The sequence below is a fragment of the Amblyomma mixtum genome, chromosome 4, assembly GCF_055824585.1.
Source record: "Amblyomma mixtum isolate Tamu chromosome 4, ASM5582458v1, whole genome shotgun sequence".
NCBI lineage: Eukaryota > Metazoa > Arthropoda > Arachnida > Ixodida > Ixodidae > Amblyomma > Amblyomma mixtum.
Genome location: NC_143015.1, coordinates 109,987,723 through 110,004,771, shown reverse-complemented (window position 1 = coordinate 110,004,771; position 17,049 = coordinate 109,987,723). Strand labels below are relative to the sequence as shown.

At 47.4% G+C, this 17,049-nt stretch overlaps 1 protein-coding gene across 1 annotated transcript in view; it reads right to left on the bottom strand.

The window, feature by feature from the left end:
* The window catches only part of LOC149347830 (uncharacterized), a 39,469-nt gene that overhangs the window by 6,864 nt on the left and 15,556 nt on the right, over positions 1 to 17,049 (bottom strand). Inside the window, exons 10-12 of the mRNA XM_089587527.1 lie at positions 11,970 to 12,178; positions 10,718 to 10,879; positions 5,033 to 5,375 (exon numbers count right to left, since the gene is read on the bottom strand). Coding sequence (XP_089443653.1) covers positions 12,168 to 12,178 — 11 coding nt within the window. The 3' untranslated portion in view covers positions 5,033 to 5,375; positions 10,718 to 10,879; positions 11,970 to 12,167. The remainder of the gene's footprint in view (positions 1 to 5,032; positions 5,376 to 10,717; positions 10,880 to 11,969; positions 12,179 to 17,049) is intronic.

The window sequence follows — 17,049 nt, the reverse complement described above, 5'->3', positions numbered from 1 at the left end:
AGATGGTGCCACGTGCTCGCCAGGTAGGCGCACGCCTGCCGTGTTGCGACCAATTTGCTCGTGCGCACTGGCGGCGCACGGTACCAGTGCGCACGGTAAGCGGTTCAGGCTATGCCAAAAGTATACAGTAAATCGCTTTTCCGTTTTCGCGAGCATGAGTATCGGAAAGACCGCCTCCTATGTTCTAACTACATCACATCACTATGCTTTGCAGTGGGAATATTCCCCTATTGCAGAGGGCAAACATTCCTTATATTTTGGGATTGTGTACTTCCCAACATGGGCAGAATACCTTGCCCATTAAAAGGCTGTGCAATAGGGGACAGCTTATTCTCTTTTTACTCCCAAATGTCCTTATCCGTGTTTTGGAGTGTAATGCCGGTGCTGGTCGACACCATAAAGTTAGCAACTAAATAATAATAATTTTTAATGACTACAGATTGGCACCTGGTTGAAATCAGATTTGTAGCTCGCCATTAGCAATAACCGCATTAGTTTCTTTTAATTTCGTGCTGAATTCCAAAACCGCGTGCCTGCGGCGCTCGCCCTCAGCGATGACCATCAAACTGCGTCACTCCATGACGCACATGCCACGTGACCACCTCTGCCTCTGCCTCGGCTGGTGCAGCGAGGAACGGTGATCACCGCAGTGCAGGCTGGACAGGGTGCGTCACGTGGCATACGCGCCAGGGGTTGACGCGTTTAGATGGACATCGCTGAGCGTGCGCTCTAATTGCACTAGAAATGCCAAAATTTATTGAACCACAGGGCCGAAAGTAATTGCGTTTTCTAAAAACTAATATAGCCATTGCACTAATGGCCAGCTACAAAATCTTGAATTGCAACCAAGTGCCTATCTGCAGTTAAAACTAGAGGTGTCCAGTTATGTTCATTTCCTTTCCCCAAAATGAAGAGAAAACTGGTTTTCAAGGAAAAGATAGGGTGCGGTAACTCACTTATCTGTGCATTCATTAATTTAACTAGTATAACCAGGTGCGCCTCTTTTCTGGTGTTCGCGAATACTAGCATCACTTGGCCGAGAAAAGCGTCTATCTGCCTAAAAAAAAATCACTTTTCATGAAACGCTAGGACCCATTTGCACTAAGTATGTATGACAATCTAGTTTTCGATATTTGGCTCATTTGGTCAGAGGACACCTCAAGCATGCATTTAAACTGGTACAGCCAACTAAATGATGTCAGCTAGCATTTATGCTTTTTTTTTCACTGAGTGCTTAAGGTGTCCAGTTATGCGCATTTCATTCCCTCAAAATCAAGAGAAAGCTGGTTTTCAAGGGAAGGACACGGCGCAGCAACAATTATTAATTTTACTAGTTTGGTTTGGTTTATGGGCGTTTAATGTCCGAAAGCCCCTCGGGCTATGAGGGACGCCGTAGTGAAAAGCACCAGAAATTTCGACCACCTTGGGTTCTTTAACGTCCCGCCATTTCGATCTCTTTCTACCCCCTTGCATATTTATGTAACTGATCCTGGCGTTAAATTCCTTTTTCATAGTTTTCTTTCTGGGCCTCCTAGTAGCCATTTTGTTGGGCTCAGCCGCCATTGCTAGATTTACCACTTCGCTGCTTCCTACCTGTACGCCCTGAGCCACCGTGGACCCCCTAAAAAAGCTACCGCTCGTCCTCCCAGACGCCAGCCTATCTCTTCTCGTACCCTTCCACTGAAGAGGATGCCATCTCGTCTAAAGCCTCTGCCCAAGCCTGCTCTGTGCACTTCCTTGTTTGTCTACCACCTCAAAGCCTTTCTCGAGGCTTAACGGCCTTATCTCTCGATTAAGATTCACTACGTCGTTAGCAACCTTTCCATTCCTTCCTTGTACCTCCGGCACTGTAGACACCACGATCTGCGCTTGCTCTGCTATCGCCCTTATACCGTCGACACCCTCAGCTAGTCTTCTCACTACTTGTGCGGCGTCAGCATTCAGGACATGATTTAGCCCCGCCGCTACCACTACCAAGTAACGCCTCGCAATATTCTTTCGTTTTTTTTTTTTCATTTTTTTTTCAATTTTTTCATTTTGCGCCCTCTACCGGGATGATTTCTACAAGAAGCCTTGCGTGTCTGACGTCACTGGACGCAGGGCAGTCGATAATGACTCTGTATGCTGAAGGACAAAAATTTCGAGCTGGCGTTTGGCCATTTCAGACAAATAATTCTATTTGTACTTCGTTTCTTTTTTTTTGCACCAGAGCGAAGGGACCCTAACGATTGGGATGTGATTATCAACTCAAATTGTAAAAAGCAAAAAAAAAGGACTTGGTCTTTAAGTCAAGAACAGTATGGTGCAGTTCTCTGCTATTCTGTTTTATTCTAATAATTCAGTCAAGCGACAACAGGAACATAATACAAATGGAATAGAATTATTGAAATTGGAATAAATCCTGGTCCCGATGTTCTTACGTTTGCGATGCATTGGCCGCAGTTTTCTGGTGAGAACCTTATCAGCGCACTGCGGTCACTGCATGAGCGAGGCCTCTATCTACCCTTAAAAAAAGGTCGAAAATTTCGAAACGCCGGCAACGCGAAATAAGCAGCAAGCACCACTGTGTGCTCCTCTCATTGATATGCCTACTTGGCGGGAAAGTTGCCCGAACTGCCACAGTGTAATACTGTCACGTTGTAGTGACGGCAGTCCAGCGGTCAGGAAGACACCAGAAATAGTGGCAAACGAAGCTCTTTATTTGGGCTGACTTGCACCCGCAAACCAACTGAATCACTCGGTGGCGGCGTAAGCAACAAGCGTGCTCGTCAATCGTCGAACTACGAATGCCGGCTGCTCGCGGCATCGTTCAATTTAAAGCCGGCAAGGAAACTTCGAGATAACAGGTCGAGATCATCTAGAGTAATCTGGAACCGCGTAGATGCAGCTCGGCATGGCTGTGATCAATCGAGATTAGTCCGGTCGCTTCTCGCGTCACGAACACAAATGATAACACCCCTTTCCTGCGGCCTTGCGCAAACGAACGGACACTACAATGATACGTGGCAATACGTTTCCCGTGCACTGAGAGGGGCGTTGCAGAAGTTAGCAAATCAAGCTCGGGTGCCGCTTATATCACAGCCCACCGCATCTGCGAGTCAAGTCGTATAACAAGCGGCCATATGGCGCAGGTGTAGACGCGCACTGCTGTAAAACAGCTACGAGGGGACGAAGCAGAGGAAAGGAGGTGTACCAGATGCCAAAATATTATCACAAAAGCCTCCACTACTAGAGGGGAATGTTTTACTCACAAACTTACCAATCACTCTAAACGTTTCCACAAAATATCCCGCGGTTTATACTACAGGCTTGCCGTTCGGTATCTAAGCAATGTTTTGTTCAACAAACTTGAACATATTAAAACTTACGTGGCTGCGACCCGTGACGCTGCATAAAATGCTACTTAAACGTCGCGCGGAAGCTTTTGCACACACGATACGCCAAAAAAAAAGGCAACCAACATGATGCAACATGCACTCACGCATCATGGTGCGACTACTAAAAGAAGAACATATAGACATGGACTGCGTTTTTTCTGGATATGATTGCATTCGAATGCTTCGAGGGCGATGCTAACGACTTCCGCTTGACTAAAGGTGACCTTTGGGCACTCTTACCTAAAGGAAATCAACTACTGAACAGGTGCGGGTCACCGACTTAACACCCAAGGAAAAATGAAGATAGAACACGAAATCGACACAAAAAGCGCGGCAGCCTTGCTTCCAGTCACCCGCGCTTTGCGGTATATTCGCACTTTGGTAGCTGGCTTGGCGCGTCCAGTTAGCACTACGACTGTTGCTGCAAGGAGCCGCTGTCAGCACTCCGTCTCAGTGGAATGCGGCACCGATGTGGAAGCCAGGGTGGGCGTCGGTCTGTCAGTGTCCGAATCCCCAACACTGTTGTTAAGTTAGAACGGTTTGTGACTGGCTAACGCCGCTGACCTCGGAAATCATGAGGGCTGAGTATACGACATAACCGGAGACGGCCAATCACGGACAGGGGAGGACAGGTTTACGAACGCGGCCTCAGATTAGCCTCTGATTAGCTGATGCAAGCTGTAACTTCAGCACCGCCGACTATTTTTGGTAAGATAAGGTGCAACCCGCAGTCGCACGGCCGTGTCCCGTTCACAGCGTAAAAAGAAAAAAAAAACTGTTAAACATGCACGTCATAGATCGCAGTTTGCAGAATTTCGTTTTTTTTTTTCAAACCGAAATATTTCATGCGCATCTAGAATGTTCAGAGTACGGTTAGTAATTTAGGCATTTTCTATCAAGGTTAAGCGCCGTTAACGATGCAGCATCATCTTTGCACTCGCAACCGTGCACCAGCCTGTTACTCTTTATAGCAACAGCTGTTAATGGCTCACATAGCAGGATTTTCGCCGATACGAGCCAGAAGAAAAAAAGAAAACAGACTACCCACGCCTCTGAAGCCACGTTCACAGGAAGGTTTTGGCAGCCTTGACGGAGAACTTCTCCCTTTCAAAATATTGTGAAGAAAACCAAGCGCAACAAGCGCTCTGTCATTGGCAGTGCATGAGAAGTTAAGCCCTCCACAAGAGTCATTCAGTTTAGATTTGATGACTGAGATCCAGGTGGGGTTTAAATGAGCATAGACGCCAAACTTTGGTTGTATGTGTTCCGCTCTGTAGTGCTGCGTTGAGAGAAGCAGCTTGAGAGAAAAAATCACAAGTTATTTAGCGGCTGTAAGGCGAAACACGCGTGTTGATCCAATCGCCTTACGCATCAAAGCAAAGCAGAAAGCACGCAACCGAAGGTTTGGTTCTGTCCTCCAATGTCGAAAGCGATGCTTGTGCGCACCTGCTCCACTTTCTTAGCTTCGCCGCCGCCGATCGAAGGCAGGTGGCAAGAGCGCACACGTGCGGAGTGAAGTAAACGGCGCACTCGGCGTAAGTGCAGTGGCAGTACACTCGCCGCCCTCACTTGAAAAAGAAGCCGACCATCGCGTCAAAGCGATCGTTAGGAGGGCGTAGGCACGCGAAGGTATTAACCTCTCCAGCATCACTCACGTTAAAAAGGCGAGCAACATTGGCGTTCCCAGAGATGACCGCTTCCACTTTCGGCACCAGGTCGGGCCGCGTAAAGGATGGAAAGACTTGCAAATCCCGGGCCGACATTGCCGGCGGGAAGTGGAGCTGCATACAGGGCTTCAGCCGCAGTCTTGGCGTAGTATCGGGGAGCCTTCTCCCCCTCCGGCTGTTGCACGAAGACGTGGTACGCGTCGCCAGGTGGGCATGGCGCGGCGTACACGTCGCAGCTCTCAACGAGGCTGGGGAAGGCTGCGTCACCAGGCGACGACCGCGGCGAGCTCTTCACGACCCGGTCACCTTTGGCCAAAAGGGATTCTGCACACTGTGGAAGAACACAATGCCTGCAATTAATAGCTCACGCCAAGCAGAGGGAGGGCCGGTTGGAAACGAGGAGGCTGTTACGGGTTCAGAAACATGTTCAAAAATTTTGAAACATCTCTTAGCCCTCCGCCGCTTAATTCGAACCCTTGCTTATTTCGTAAGCTTCCAGCACGAGTAGGGTGGTACTCAGGTTGAAACAAGACAACTACGGCCAGAGCATTTTATAGTGGCTTCAGCGGCTCCTCCAAGCCTTTTCCTAACATATGGACTGGAAGTTTGTAATTGGTGAGCCTCAGTACTACGTTACCTCGCTCAATCTGCTGTCGGCACAAGCATCTATAGTTTCACCCGATGAATGTTGTTCCGAGAGGTATCATGATTTGGTATTTTAACTATAATATAGATTACTGCAAAAGCCCACCTCCCGTATACCCTTCTTCAGACTTATACACCACGCATACCCAACAACGTTGGACAGAAACATCTTTGAACTCGAAAAAGTTGATCAACGCAATTCACACATGTAAGATTTCACTATGCCAATGACTATATTCGCAGTTCTGCCGTCGGCAGACTTGCAACTTTTTGCTGGCAACGTTATTGCTATCGTCAGAAATGTAATTCAGATCAGACTGTCCCTGGTGCGGCGGTACACCTACACTCTATCACATTACCTGGGAGTGCGAAAGAAACATAGCATTCCACAATTATCAAACACCGAGTGAGGAGCAATGGGAGAGCTGTCTCTCCAGCAGCGAGCTCGAGGTCCAGAGGGCCTTGGTACAGCACGCTGTTGAAGCGGCACGACTCAGTGGAGCCCTGGACTGAGGGCCCACCCTTGCTCGAAGACTCAAGTCGCCAGCGCCCAAGCAGGACGACCAAGAAGTCTTCATCTCCGCGAATCTCTTGAAAGAGCAATAAAAGTTTTCTCTCTCTCTCTCTCCCCATTTGTCTTCGGTGGCAGTCTCAACTGCTCGATGCAAGCAATGGAAAAATTTTAAAACAAACATTTTGCTAGTCATTGAAACAATGGACCGTTAACAGTAGCTTACAATTTCCGAATCCTCGAAATTTTTGTTAAAATTGTTGGACTTTCACTGGTGCAGTGGGATATCTTCCACATCTTATAGTCTTGCACCAGCTATTTGTGTCATTATTTTACATTTTTTGTTGAAGTATACGTTCAAAGGGCTGTCTACAGAGTAAAGCTTATGTGCGTATTTCTTATTCGCTACACACTACGTTTTCTTTTTGCGCAGCTCTCAAACGTGGACAGTGGCTCCTGCGCAACTCCAATAAAGAGAAGACAGCGAAAAAGAAAATAGTGACTCCGGGTCTATAAGAACATGGACATATTATGGGCGTGTTTATAAACAAAAACATGTCTTACAGGCAGGACTACTGAAAGATTCCTCTGTTCTGCAGTGACCCTAATTAGCACGGCTCATCGCAACGGAGACGGCGACACGAAGAATCGTTACCGCAAAAAAAAGACACAACAAGGGCGGCGCAGTAAACCCCTGCGTAAGACTAAAGCGGGAAAGGGTCACCTTTTATCATAGAAATTGGTTTGCCCTTTGCCCAAGGACACAGTAATGGTGCCTGGCAGTACGTCTGTGTTCCTGTGAACCGAGCTAATAACGGAAGCCCGAACTATTGTCCTTTCACTTTCCACACCCCATTAACGCTCTGCAACGCGGGATGGCGAGGAACGGTCCGAGGTGCCCGGCGACCTCATCCGGGAGACCGGGGCCGATGCAACACTACCTCAACCCTTCCCTCATTCCCACACTCCCATCTTCCTCCTGGAGCGCTGGCTAAGGTCGACCAACGGTCTCTCCAGCTGCGAGCGGTTGTTTCCACGAAGGCAGCACACTTGGAGCACAAGTGGGCGCGCGCAATTTTCCCACAGCGTTAAGACATTGCGCTGCACGCCTGCGGCACGGAGACAGAAGACGTGGCCGTCGGAGAAGGAAAAGCTTCACAGAAAGACTGTCGCTGTTGTTACTGCCCAATGCGATGGGCTGCTTCCGATGAATCACAAAAATCGTAGACGCTAATAATGCGATAACATTAGAGGTCCTGCTCACGAAAAAATATAACGTCTGTCCGTCCGTGTCACTAAAAACCAGGTGGCACACATGTCATTTGTGGACAGGTGGCAATTGCATTGAAATTATTTAAATTAATTTCATTGCCACCTGCCACGATGAGCAGGTTGCCTCCGGGCCGTGGCAACTTGCTCATCGTGACAGGTGGCAATAAAATTAATTTAAATAAGTCCGGTGCAATATCCACATGCCCGCCGTGTCACTGCGCATCAGTTCACTGCTCGAGAGATGGACAGCGTCCCGAAGAACCATCCGCGCAGAACAATTAACCTGGGCGTCACAAGCCCCACCGGAAGCTGTGTATGAAACAACCCCCTGAAAGGGAAGTGACGCATCGCTTAAACTGCACCACTGCCGCGTACTGGTATGAAAATTCCCCGCGATCTATCAAAGAGAAGGAGTGCTTGTGCTGGAGGGATCTCGAATGCTATTGCACTGCACTCTGAAGGGAAGTTTTGGTTTGGCATCTATACCCCGTCTCACCAGATGTTTGCAGCACTACGAAAGGTAGAGCACTCTCGTCCAATCAGGATGGTGTGCACTACATTAGTGTGTTCCTACGCGCCTGTCGCCCCGCCATTTGCTGGCAGGTGGCTCCATCCATGTGAAAAATGGCGTACTAGTAGTTAGCTTGTTTTTACCTCCAGCAGATGCGCTTCATGTCTTTTTATTCGTTTATCTGTTTTTGGACCCGCGGACACCCGTTCGAAAGGGACTGACTGGCCCCACTTTTTTCTTTTTTTTGCCGCCACCTTTTTGTATCAGTTGCTCTGTTTTTACGTCACAGTTATTTTCAATGTTCCTGTCTAGCGTATATAAATCTATTTCTTCCAGCATTGCCACTACACTGTTTATGTTAGGTCGAATGCTGGCCGGGGTACCCGAATGTCGATGGTGGCGAAATGCAAAACAACCCCATGCGCTGCGCGAAAGCCAGCGCACAAGTGGTCAAAATGAATCTGGAGCACTCCAATACGGCGTCTGCCACATCTCATGAAAAATGATGTGGTTCTCATTTTCGTTACTCTCACTGCGACAGTACTGAATGGTCCTGACTTTCGCTCGCAGGTTCGCACGTTAATGGAGCTCATCTCATTGTCCTCAACACAACTCCATTCAACACTGCTGGTTGTGTCGTCCTCTAGGTTGACAACAATAGCCAGTCCTTGGTCAACAACATCGTCGATGAAGTGGTCCGGTTTCCTAACATATTTTCCTCATTGATAACACGCTGCACGTAATTCTTCCATTTCTCGGCAGTCACTTGCAGGATGCCTTGGCAAACTAGAGACTCCACGTTTTGGAGCTTAAACGTCTTGTTTTGACTGGCCACGAAACCCTTGACATCGCTCCAAACAAGCTCTGTCGGGTTCATTTGGCAGTGGTAGAGTGGCAAGCGCACAACGAGATGGCCAGCAGCTTCGGCTATGCAGTCCACACGGTATCGGTCCCCACCTGTGTTCACGTTGTTGACAAGCGTCATGAGCTCGGCCTTAATAACCACGCAACACTTTGTCCGGACAGCCAAGCATGTATATCCTTTTTGAGGCTACTCACCCGACGCACTCTATCCTGCTTCACAGAATGACATGGCACGTTGTCCATCACTGTAACGCTGCCTTCGAGAACAACATTCGGTCCGCCTTCAACGTCTGTGTTGTCCACTGGTAAAGCGTTCGCTCGCTCACTTGAGTTAGTTTTTCCGTCTGCTTGATGAGCGCATTCGTATTTGAACTGCCCCTGCTCTCGACGCGAAGCATTTCAAGAAGCCAACTGCGATCGTTTGCTTGGGAAAACAGCGCACTGTCGATGTAGGGCACAAAGGTGACACAACTGACTCAGCCGGCGCCATGTTGGAAAATGGCGACGCATCACTACCTCGTAGCAGGCCTCCGCAGAGCTGTGTACGTACGGGCTATGTCAGTACATTTCATCAGTGGTTGAAGCACTCTCTACCATCTAAATCTACCAATCCAAACTATGTTTTCTGTTGGTGTGCTTATTGTTTGATTAATAGTGCTACACTGCTCAAATATTCGAGGGACTACTTTCTGTGTTCATGGAGCCCTGATTGGACGAGAGAGCTCTACCTTCCGTACTGCTACCAACATCTTGTGAGACGAGGGGCGTCTGACATTGACTCGTGACTTTGGCGCGTGCAACGCGGCAAAGCACACCGCAATTAGGGGTCTTGAAACAAGATAAATGACAAGCATCTGACATCAAAACTAAGGACAGCCAAAACAGGACACAATCTGGAGGCAGCAAAGAACACAGCAAACAGAAGCAATAGGAGCAAAATAAATTGTTTGCAAGAAACATCCAACAAAAGTACACGCGATCAAGGTATGACTAGGCAACAAAAAATGCAAATGAAAGCGAGTCATGATAACTTAAGTTTGAGCTTCACCATCGTTCAATATTGCTTGCCTCGTTTATAGTTAGAACCTTTAGAACTGACATGATCATAGCGTCATCATGATCAATGAGTTAGACAGGCAGAGCAATACGGTAGGTGTTTAACATGCAGAAGATCAGAGTTATGTTCAACAGTCCCGCAAAGGAACAGCAGTTCATAATTGGTAGCGAGGTGCCGGAAGAGGTAAGCAAATACGGGTACTTAGGGCAAGCAGTGGCTGCTGATCCGGATCATGAGAGGGGGATAAATAGAAGAATAGGAATGGGGTGGAGCGCATTTGGCAGGTCCTCTCACATCATGGATGGCAGTTTATCAATATCCCCAAAGAGAAAAGTATATAACAGCTGTATCTTACCGGTACTCACCTACGGGGCAGTAACGTGTAGGCTAACGAAAAACGCAGCGAGCTATGTAAAGAAAAATGATAGGTGTAACGTTAAGAGACCGTAAGAGGTCAGAGTGGGTGAGGAAACAAACACGGATTAATCACATTCTAGTCGAAATCAAGAGGGGAAAATGAGCTTGGACAGGGCTGGTCCTTAGGGGTAACGGAGTGGATTCCAACGGAAGACAAGCGTAGCAGGGGGCGGCAGAAAGTTAGATGGGCGGATGAGATTAAGGAGTTTGCGAGATATACGGTGGCTGCAGCTGACAACGAACAGGGTTAATTGGGGAGACACGAGAGAGGCCTTTGCCCTTAAGTGGGCATAGCCAGGCTGATGATGATGACGATGATCATGGCCTTTAGGCAGAGTAGCTTAGGAATTGCGCTTTGGCGGAAAAGAGGAGATAGCTGAGGTACCCACCACTGACCTAGGACATCTTTTGGGAACACATTAAGCTTGAATCCGTGGCCTGCAGGCTCGCCCCTCCAGCTGTCCTGGTCTATGTTGTTGTTCTCGGCCAAGGCAGCGCGAAAGCGTTGTTTCGCGTACGGCAGTTCTTAATCCGGCCTTCCTTGCTGCCCTGCCACGCCTGGAAACAAGATGGGCACAAGTGACGCCACAACGGAGACATGTGCTACTTACAACACTGCCATTGCATGACCTTCATTACACCCCACACTGATGTGAAAATATGTTTGCGGTTCGGCAAGCTACGAGCCCTCAATCGTTTGTTCAGTTATTACTTCCTTAGTCTTCTTTATTTTACGATTACTCTTTCAGGAGTTTCATTACTCTCTTACTCTCTCAGGAGTTTCATTTTAAAAAAAACTGCTTGGACAAGCCTCTCAGCGGGTGGAAGCGAAGCCTTGCATACAGGATGTTCGAGCTAAAAATAAGTTTAAAAATAAAGAGGATTCTACGCGAATACATCCAACCGAGTGCTGTTAGTAGTCGCTGTTAGATGTCCACATTATTATTTTTTTTCAGTCAGCATATCTCATTATTAAGTGTGATTACCTAAAGTTTTAACTACTGGCTTCAGGAACAAAGTGTTAGTATGAAAGTTGTAGACAACGTTTGAAAACAAACAGCTGAAAAGTTTAGAGCAAGGTATGCTTTGCGTTGCTTTTTTTTTGCGTCCTGTAAGAAGCCGCCTGCGAAATAGAAAAACACATCACGTGACCGCATCGCTCCCATGCGCGCTCTCAAAGAAGTCTATCTTAGAAGCACTGTTCACGACGGGCGTTGGAGTTTGAGGTGGCCGCGTGAGATGCGTTGTATTTCGAAAGTGGACCCGCGTAACGCGTTGCTCTCAGACCGCAGCGGAAGCGGCGGTCATAAATGTGCATCGCGTGTCTACGGGAGGTGGAACAAAAATCTCCTTCCCCTAAAGAAGCTCTTCAGTCTTCGAAGAGATGAAAAGCTAGCTATTCAGTATTAACTAGGCTGGCTGGAAATACACTGGGCAGGCAAGGCCGAGCGACTGACTCCCCACGGTACTGTCCATTTCGCTCGTGCTGAACGCCCCGTCTTTTTAAGAGCCTCGATATCCTTCAACTGGGACCCCGTGTAACGACCAAATGGGCCGGTACCAGCCGTACGTGTTCAACGCATGTTATGAGTTAACATTATCTCTATTACAGTGATCGTTGGTGTCACAGTCGTCTTTATTTTTCTACCTTTCCACACATAGACGGCCACGAAGAGAAAGCCACCCCATGAACATGGCACACTCTTCCTCCCTGGAGGCTGTCCAAGCGTTGCCGCGCCTCCACAGTAGCTGGAAGACGCCCGCTGCCCGCCACCGGAGCCGCTCCCCGAATGTGCCGTTTTCAAGATGGTCGAACAAGAACTGGTACAGCGGGCCGGTGGAGCGGCTAGGCATCTCCTGCACGATATGAGAGAAAGAGAAAAAGAGACCTCAGCCACCAAAGTGGGAGGGGAAGCTATTTTGCCAACGCCGATTCGATGCTTAGGTGCGTATTTCGCGACTGTAAAGTAGCGAGTTGTAATGAGTTCGTACAAAGTGAATTCTGGAAGCATGACTCATGGTAAGTTTTTTCGCAAACTTTAGGGGTCTTTATATTAAAGAAGAAATGGCTTATAACGACAAACATTCAACGCTGCATTCTACACAAACTAATCCACTAACCGATACAACATTCCCCTACATGTGTTTTATGGATAAGGAAATACTGTTGTGCAAACTTCAAGAAGCCACAGAACAAAGATATTGGATTATTAAAAATTGCTGGGTTGGTTTAAGAGGTTTAACGTTCCAAAGTAACATGGGCTATTAGGGTGGAGGGCTCGAGATTAATTTCGACCACCTGGGGTTCTTTAAGGTGCACTAAAATCGCAGAAAACGCAGGGCGTCTCGTCTTTCGCCTCCATCCAAAACGCAGCTGGCGCAGCCGAGACGAAACCCGCCAGCTCGGGACAGCAGCCGAGCGCTATTACCGCTGAGCCAATGCGTCAGGAAACAATGATTAAACATAGCGAGAATTTTTAGCGCTATTTTCTACACATTCTCTCCAGACATTGTTTACTCTTGTGTGCGAGGTAGTTCAGAATAGAGTTCAGAAAGGTGGCAGCGCCATCTTCCCTCGCGAACGTTTATCTCGGCCGACAGGGTCGCCATCGGTGATCTGGCCTGAGAGCGACTCACGCCGGCGCTCTGTCACAACTGTGCGCACGGTTGACAGTTGCCGGACACGCCGTACGCACGCACAAAAAGTGCCGTACACCCGGTTGACTTCCTGCCCCAGTCATGGGCGGCTGCACACGCTTGCATAAAGACTCCGATGGGATGCTAACAACTTTTGAAGCTCTAACGGCGAGGTGCAACGCCCTGAAACGAAAGTCGCTGCAGACGAGGGCTCGTGAATAAATTCGACTGCATAAGGTCATTTATTATGTACTCACAGCACACGGCTGTTTTTGCATGTCGAAGCCAGGGAAATGCAGGATTTGATCCTGCAATCGTGAAATCAGAGGCATAACGGCGCAACCGCGGTGGGTCCAATGACCAAAGATCTCAGCACTCATGGTGTCGAAAGCGATTTAGGTTTTCGATTCTCTGGCAGTAATTCACGAGAGGACAAAAAGTTGGTTTTTTGGTTTATTGGGGTTTAACGTCCCAAAGCAACTCAGGCTATGAGGGACGCCATTGTGAAGGGCTACGGAAATTTTGACCGCCCGGGGATCTTAACGTGCTCTGACATCGCACAGTACACGGGCCTCTAGAATTTCGCCTTCATCGAAATTCGGCCGCCCCGGCCGGGATCGAACCTGCGTCTTTCGGGTCAGCAGCCGAGCGCCGTAACCACTGAGACACCGCGGCGGGGCGAAAGAGAGCACAAAAAGGCGACACGAAATAAATAGAACGTGATTTTCTATAGCTTCGCATGACCGCCCCAGTAGTGGAAGGTCACCGTTTCGAACGACATAGTCAATTTCCTTACAAGGTGCACGAAAACCCGACAAAATATTATGTAGGCGTTCAATTCAGTCAGCAGCACATGCTATACTTGGGGTCGGGTTTTCGGTTTGAACCGAAAAGAAAAAACACGATAAACGTAAGCCGCGTTTTTTTGAACTTCAGTTTTAACCGAAAAAGCTGAGCCCTCTACAGATGTGTGCCCTAGCTTGCTGGCTACTGAGTACCAGTTACAAACAGTCATAAGTGAGAAAATGAAAACGGCCTCGTTGGAATGAAGCCCAGCTTTTGTGCGTTTTGAGGCATTGCTTCGCTACTTTATACAAACGGGGGGGGGGGGGGGGGGCAGAAGTAAGACGCAGACAAAGGTGTACTATACACACCAATACACACTTGTCTATGCCGCACGTAAAAGTAACTATATTGTTAAAGATATACTCTTAGTCACCAGTTTCAGTGCATCGTCAACAATGACAAACCAAGAAAAGAAACAGGATAAAGACTGTTACGCCTTCGGCCTTAAGAGATGTGGCTATCCTTATTCCAGCGGTACTTCAATGGGGTGTTTGGTCGGCTAGTGGTCCCTAAACCAAGATTGGTCGGCTAAGTGAGACACGCCCAGAGAAGCGTGGATGAGTAGTAAAAGGAGAAAGCTGTCTTCCTCTGAGGTGCACCAGACCGAGATTGCGCTAGGAAATTATTAGGGAGGCGTCAGGACGCTGGGACTCCAACTGTGCATCCGCGCCTGTGCACGAACTGCTGCCCTTTGCCTCCTCAGAAATTCCAGGCTCACAGCATAATGACGACGAATGGTAGTTTGGAGAGAGAGAAACACGAGAGGAATTCTTGCATCTGCATGTCGCCCGTATAGAGACCGCGCACAAAAGACCACAAGTGTGTGATTCACAGTTTCTGCCTCATCGTTTGATTATCTGTTCATATTTTTTAACGCACAGCACCGAAAGACAAAGTTTCAGAGGACAAAACAAAGAGCAGTGATGTGATTGACCACCACAACACTCAAAGCAGCATTTCCGCCCTGCATCGATTGCAGCAGGCAACAGCGAGGTACGATATGGCAGTAAAACTGTATAGTACAGTTTGGCACGCAAAGCAGACAAACAAAATAAACAAAAAAAAAGAAAATGACGCGACGTACGTAGGTAATTTTTCTGTGCTTATAAGCAGCAGGCCCAAACATCCGTCTTCTTCTTTAGTTAAGGATAGAAGCTGATAAATGCGATTTTAATTACGAAATTGTGGGTTTGTTGTATCCCACACAATTAATGTTCATGGATAAAGCGCAGAGAGGCCAACGACGATAGCAGGACGACCAACACACGCGCGTTTTACTCATGAAAAACAGATGTGAATCAAAAAATATTATACAGTAACATGGAAGTTTTATTTCAGAATATTTTCTGAATTAAACAAGCGCGACTTTTTAATTTAAACTGCATTGCTACATGAAGCAAACTTCACGCACGAGCACTGTGACTTCACACTTATTTCTTTCCTTCTTTCTTTCTTTATTGTTTCCTCAGACACAGTCCAGGAGGGGGCCGAGGCTAAAGGCGACGGAGCGCCTGACAAGCGCTCCGGCCCCCTTGCATAACTTACATAAAACAAAACTAGCATTACAAAGATCGGTCAAGCAGTCGTCCTAGGATCAGTCAATGGGAAAACAAAAGGTGGCTATTTCCTGTCAGAATTACACGGCATTAGAAACAGTTTCATTTTCTATACAACAGAGTGGCGATACAAAAAAAAAATAGTAATTGAGTGGTACATCGGGAGTATACTGAATAGAGCATCAAACCAATACATGATTTACACATTAGCACTTTATACCCAGTCGACGCAACCGTGAAAGTCGTCGCCAAGTGAAGACAGTAGATCACATTACAGTTGGTAAGACATGACAAGAGGAATATAAGATAGAACAAAGGTTACACTTTTCGGAATAGTTACAGTAATGAGAATTTAGTACCGCTGTTTACAAGAAACTTCTTACAGTATTTCTTAAAAAATTGTGCACCTTTATTAAAGTCTATCTGCATCATATCTGTTATGTTCAAAGCATTCGTTATTTGAAAAGATAATGCTTTAGATAGTTTTACTCATTTGCATCCCTTAGGCCAGACAAACTTATGCTTGTCTCTTGCTTCTCTCTTATCCCGCATTTTCGCGCAGTATAACCTACGCATTAGACACGTGCATTCAAGCAAGCTTCGAAGTATGCTGGTGAAAGACAAGGACCCCCTGCCAGATAACCGCTTTCCCGGCGTTGTCTATCGAATCCCGTACAGTGACTGTAACCAAGTTTACATAGGCGAAACAGGAAAATTCCCCAGAGGAATGAAAGAGCATCAGCGCGATGTCGAAAACCACAAAGTGGCTTCCCACCACATAGTACATGGGCCTCTAAAATTTCGATGGAGGCGATATTCTAGAGGGTCCGTATTCTGTGCGATGTCAGTGCACAATAAAGAACCCCAGGGGCTGTATTACGGAAGTGTAAAAAATTGTCAAAAGTTATTGACAGTGACGTCAAAATGACGAAACGATGTGACGTCGACGCCTGACGCAAAATTGACGCAACGAGGAATCAGCCAATTACAGCAGAGCGGCGCCCCGAAGCATTTGTCTGCACGACGAGGGACCGTGTGCTAAATTTTTGCTAAAATAGTAAAGAAATGAACAGCGATAAAAATAATTATCGTTTCATTATGCCAAAAAGTTATGTTTAAAACAGAAAAATATCAAGAAAAACAAGAAGCGCAAGAAGTTAGGCTATTAAATTTGGTTTGGTTTATTGGGGTTTAACGTCCCAAAGCAACTCAAGCTATGAGAAACGCCGTAGTGAAGGGCTCCGGAAGTTTCGACCACCTGGGGTTCTAGTGGGTAACTTTTGCTTCCGCGGGGGTGCGCTGACGGCGGTAAAACATCAACGAGCTGCTTTGCACGAAAACAGCAGTTTCACGCCTTGATACTGTATTCTTACGCGGCGTTGAAAATCAAGGTACTGTGCGGTTGATCTAAGTGCGGAAAAATCGATGAAGCCAACTTGTTAAGGTCTGTGTTGTTCGGCTCTTACGATCGATGGCAAATGTTGAAGGCGTGAAGCATTGCAGTGTGTGATGTGTGGTCGTCTGCTTCTTTTTCCTCGACAGGGAAACATAAGGCTACCACGAAGTGCGATTTGCAGGGAAAATAAAGTTCTTTGCCAGCATAAGCATGTTTTATTTGTATGTAGTTGAGGCACAGAGGTGACGTCGGCTGCCGAAGCTTGCGTGAAAGCCGCCGGTCGCAAATAACCG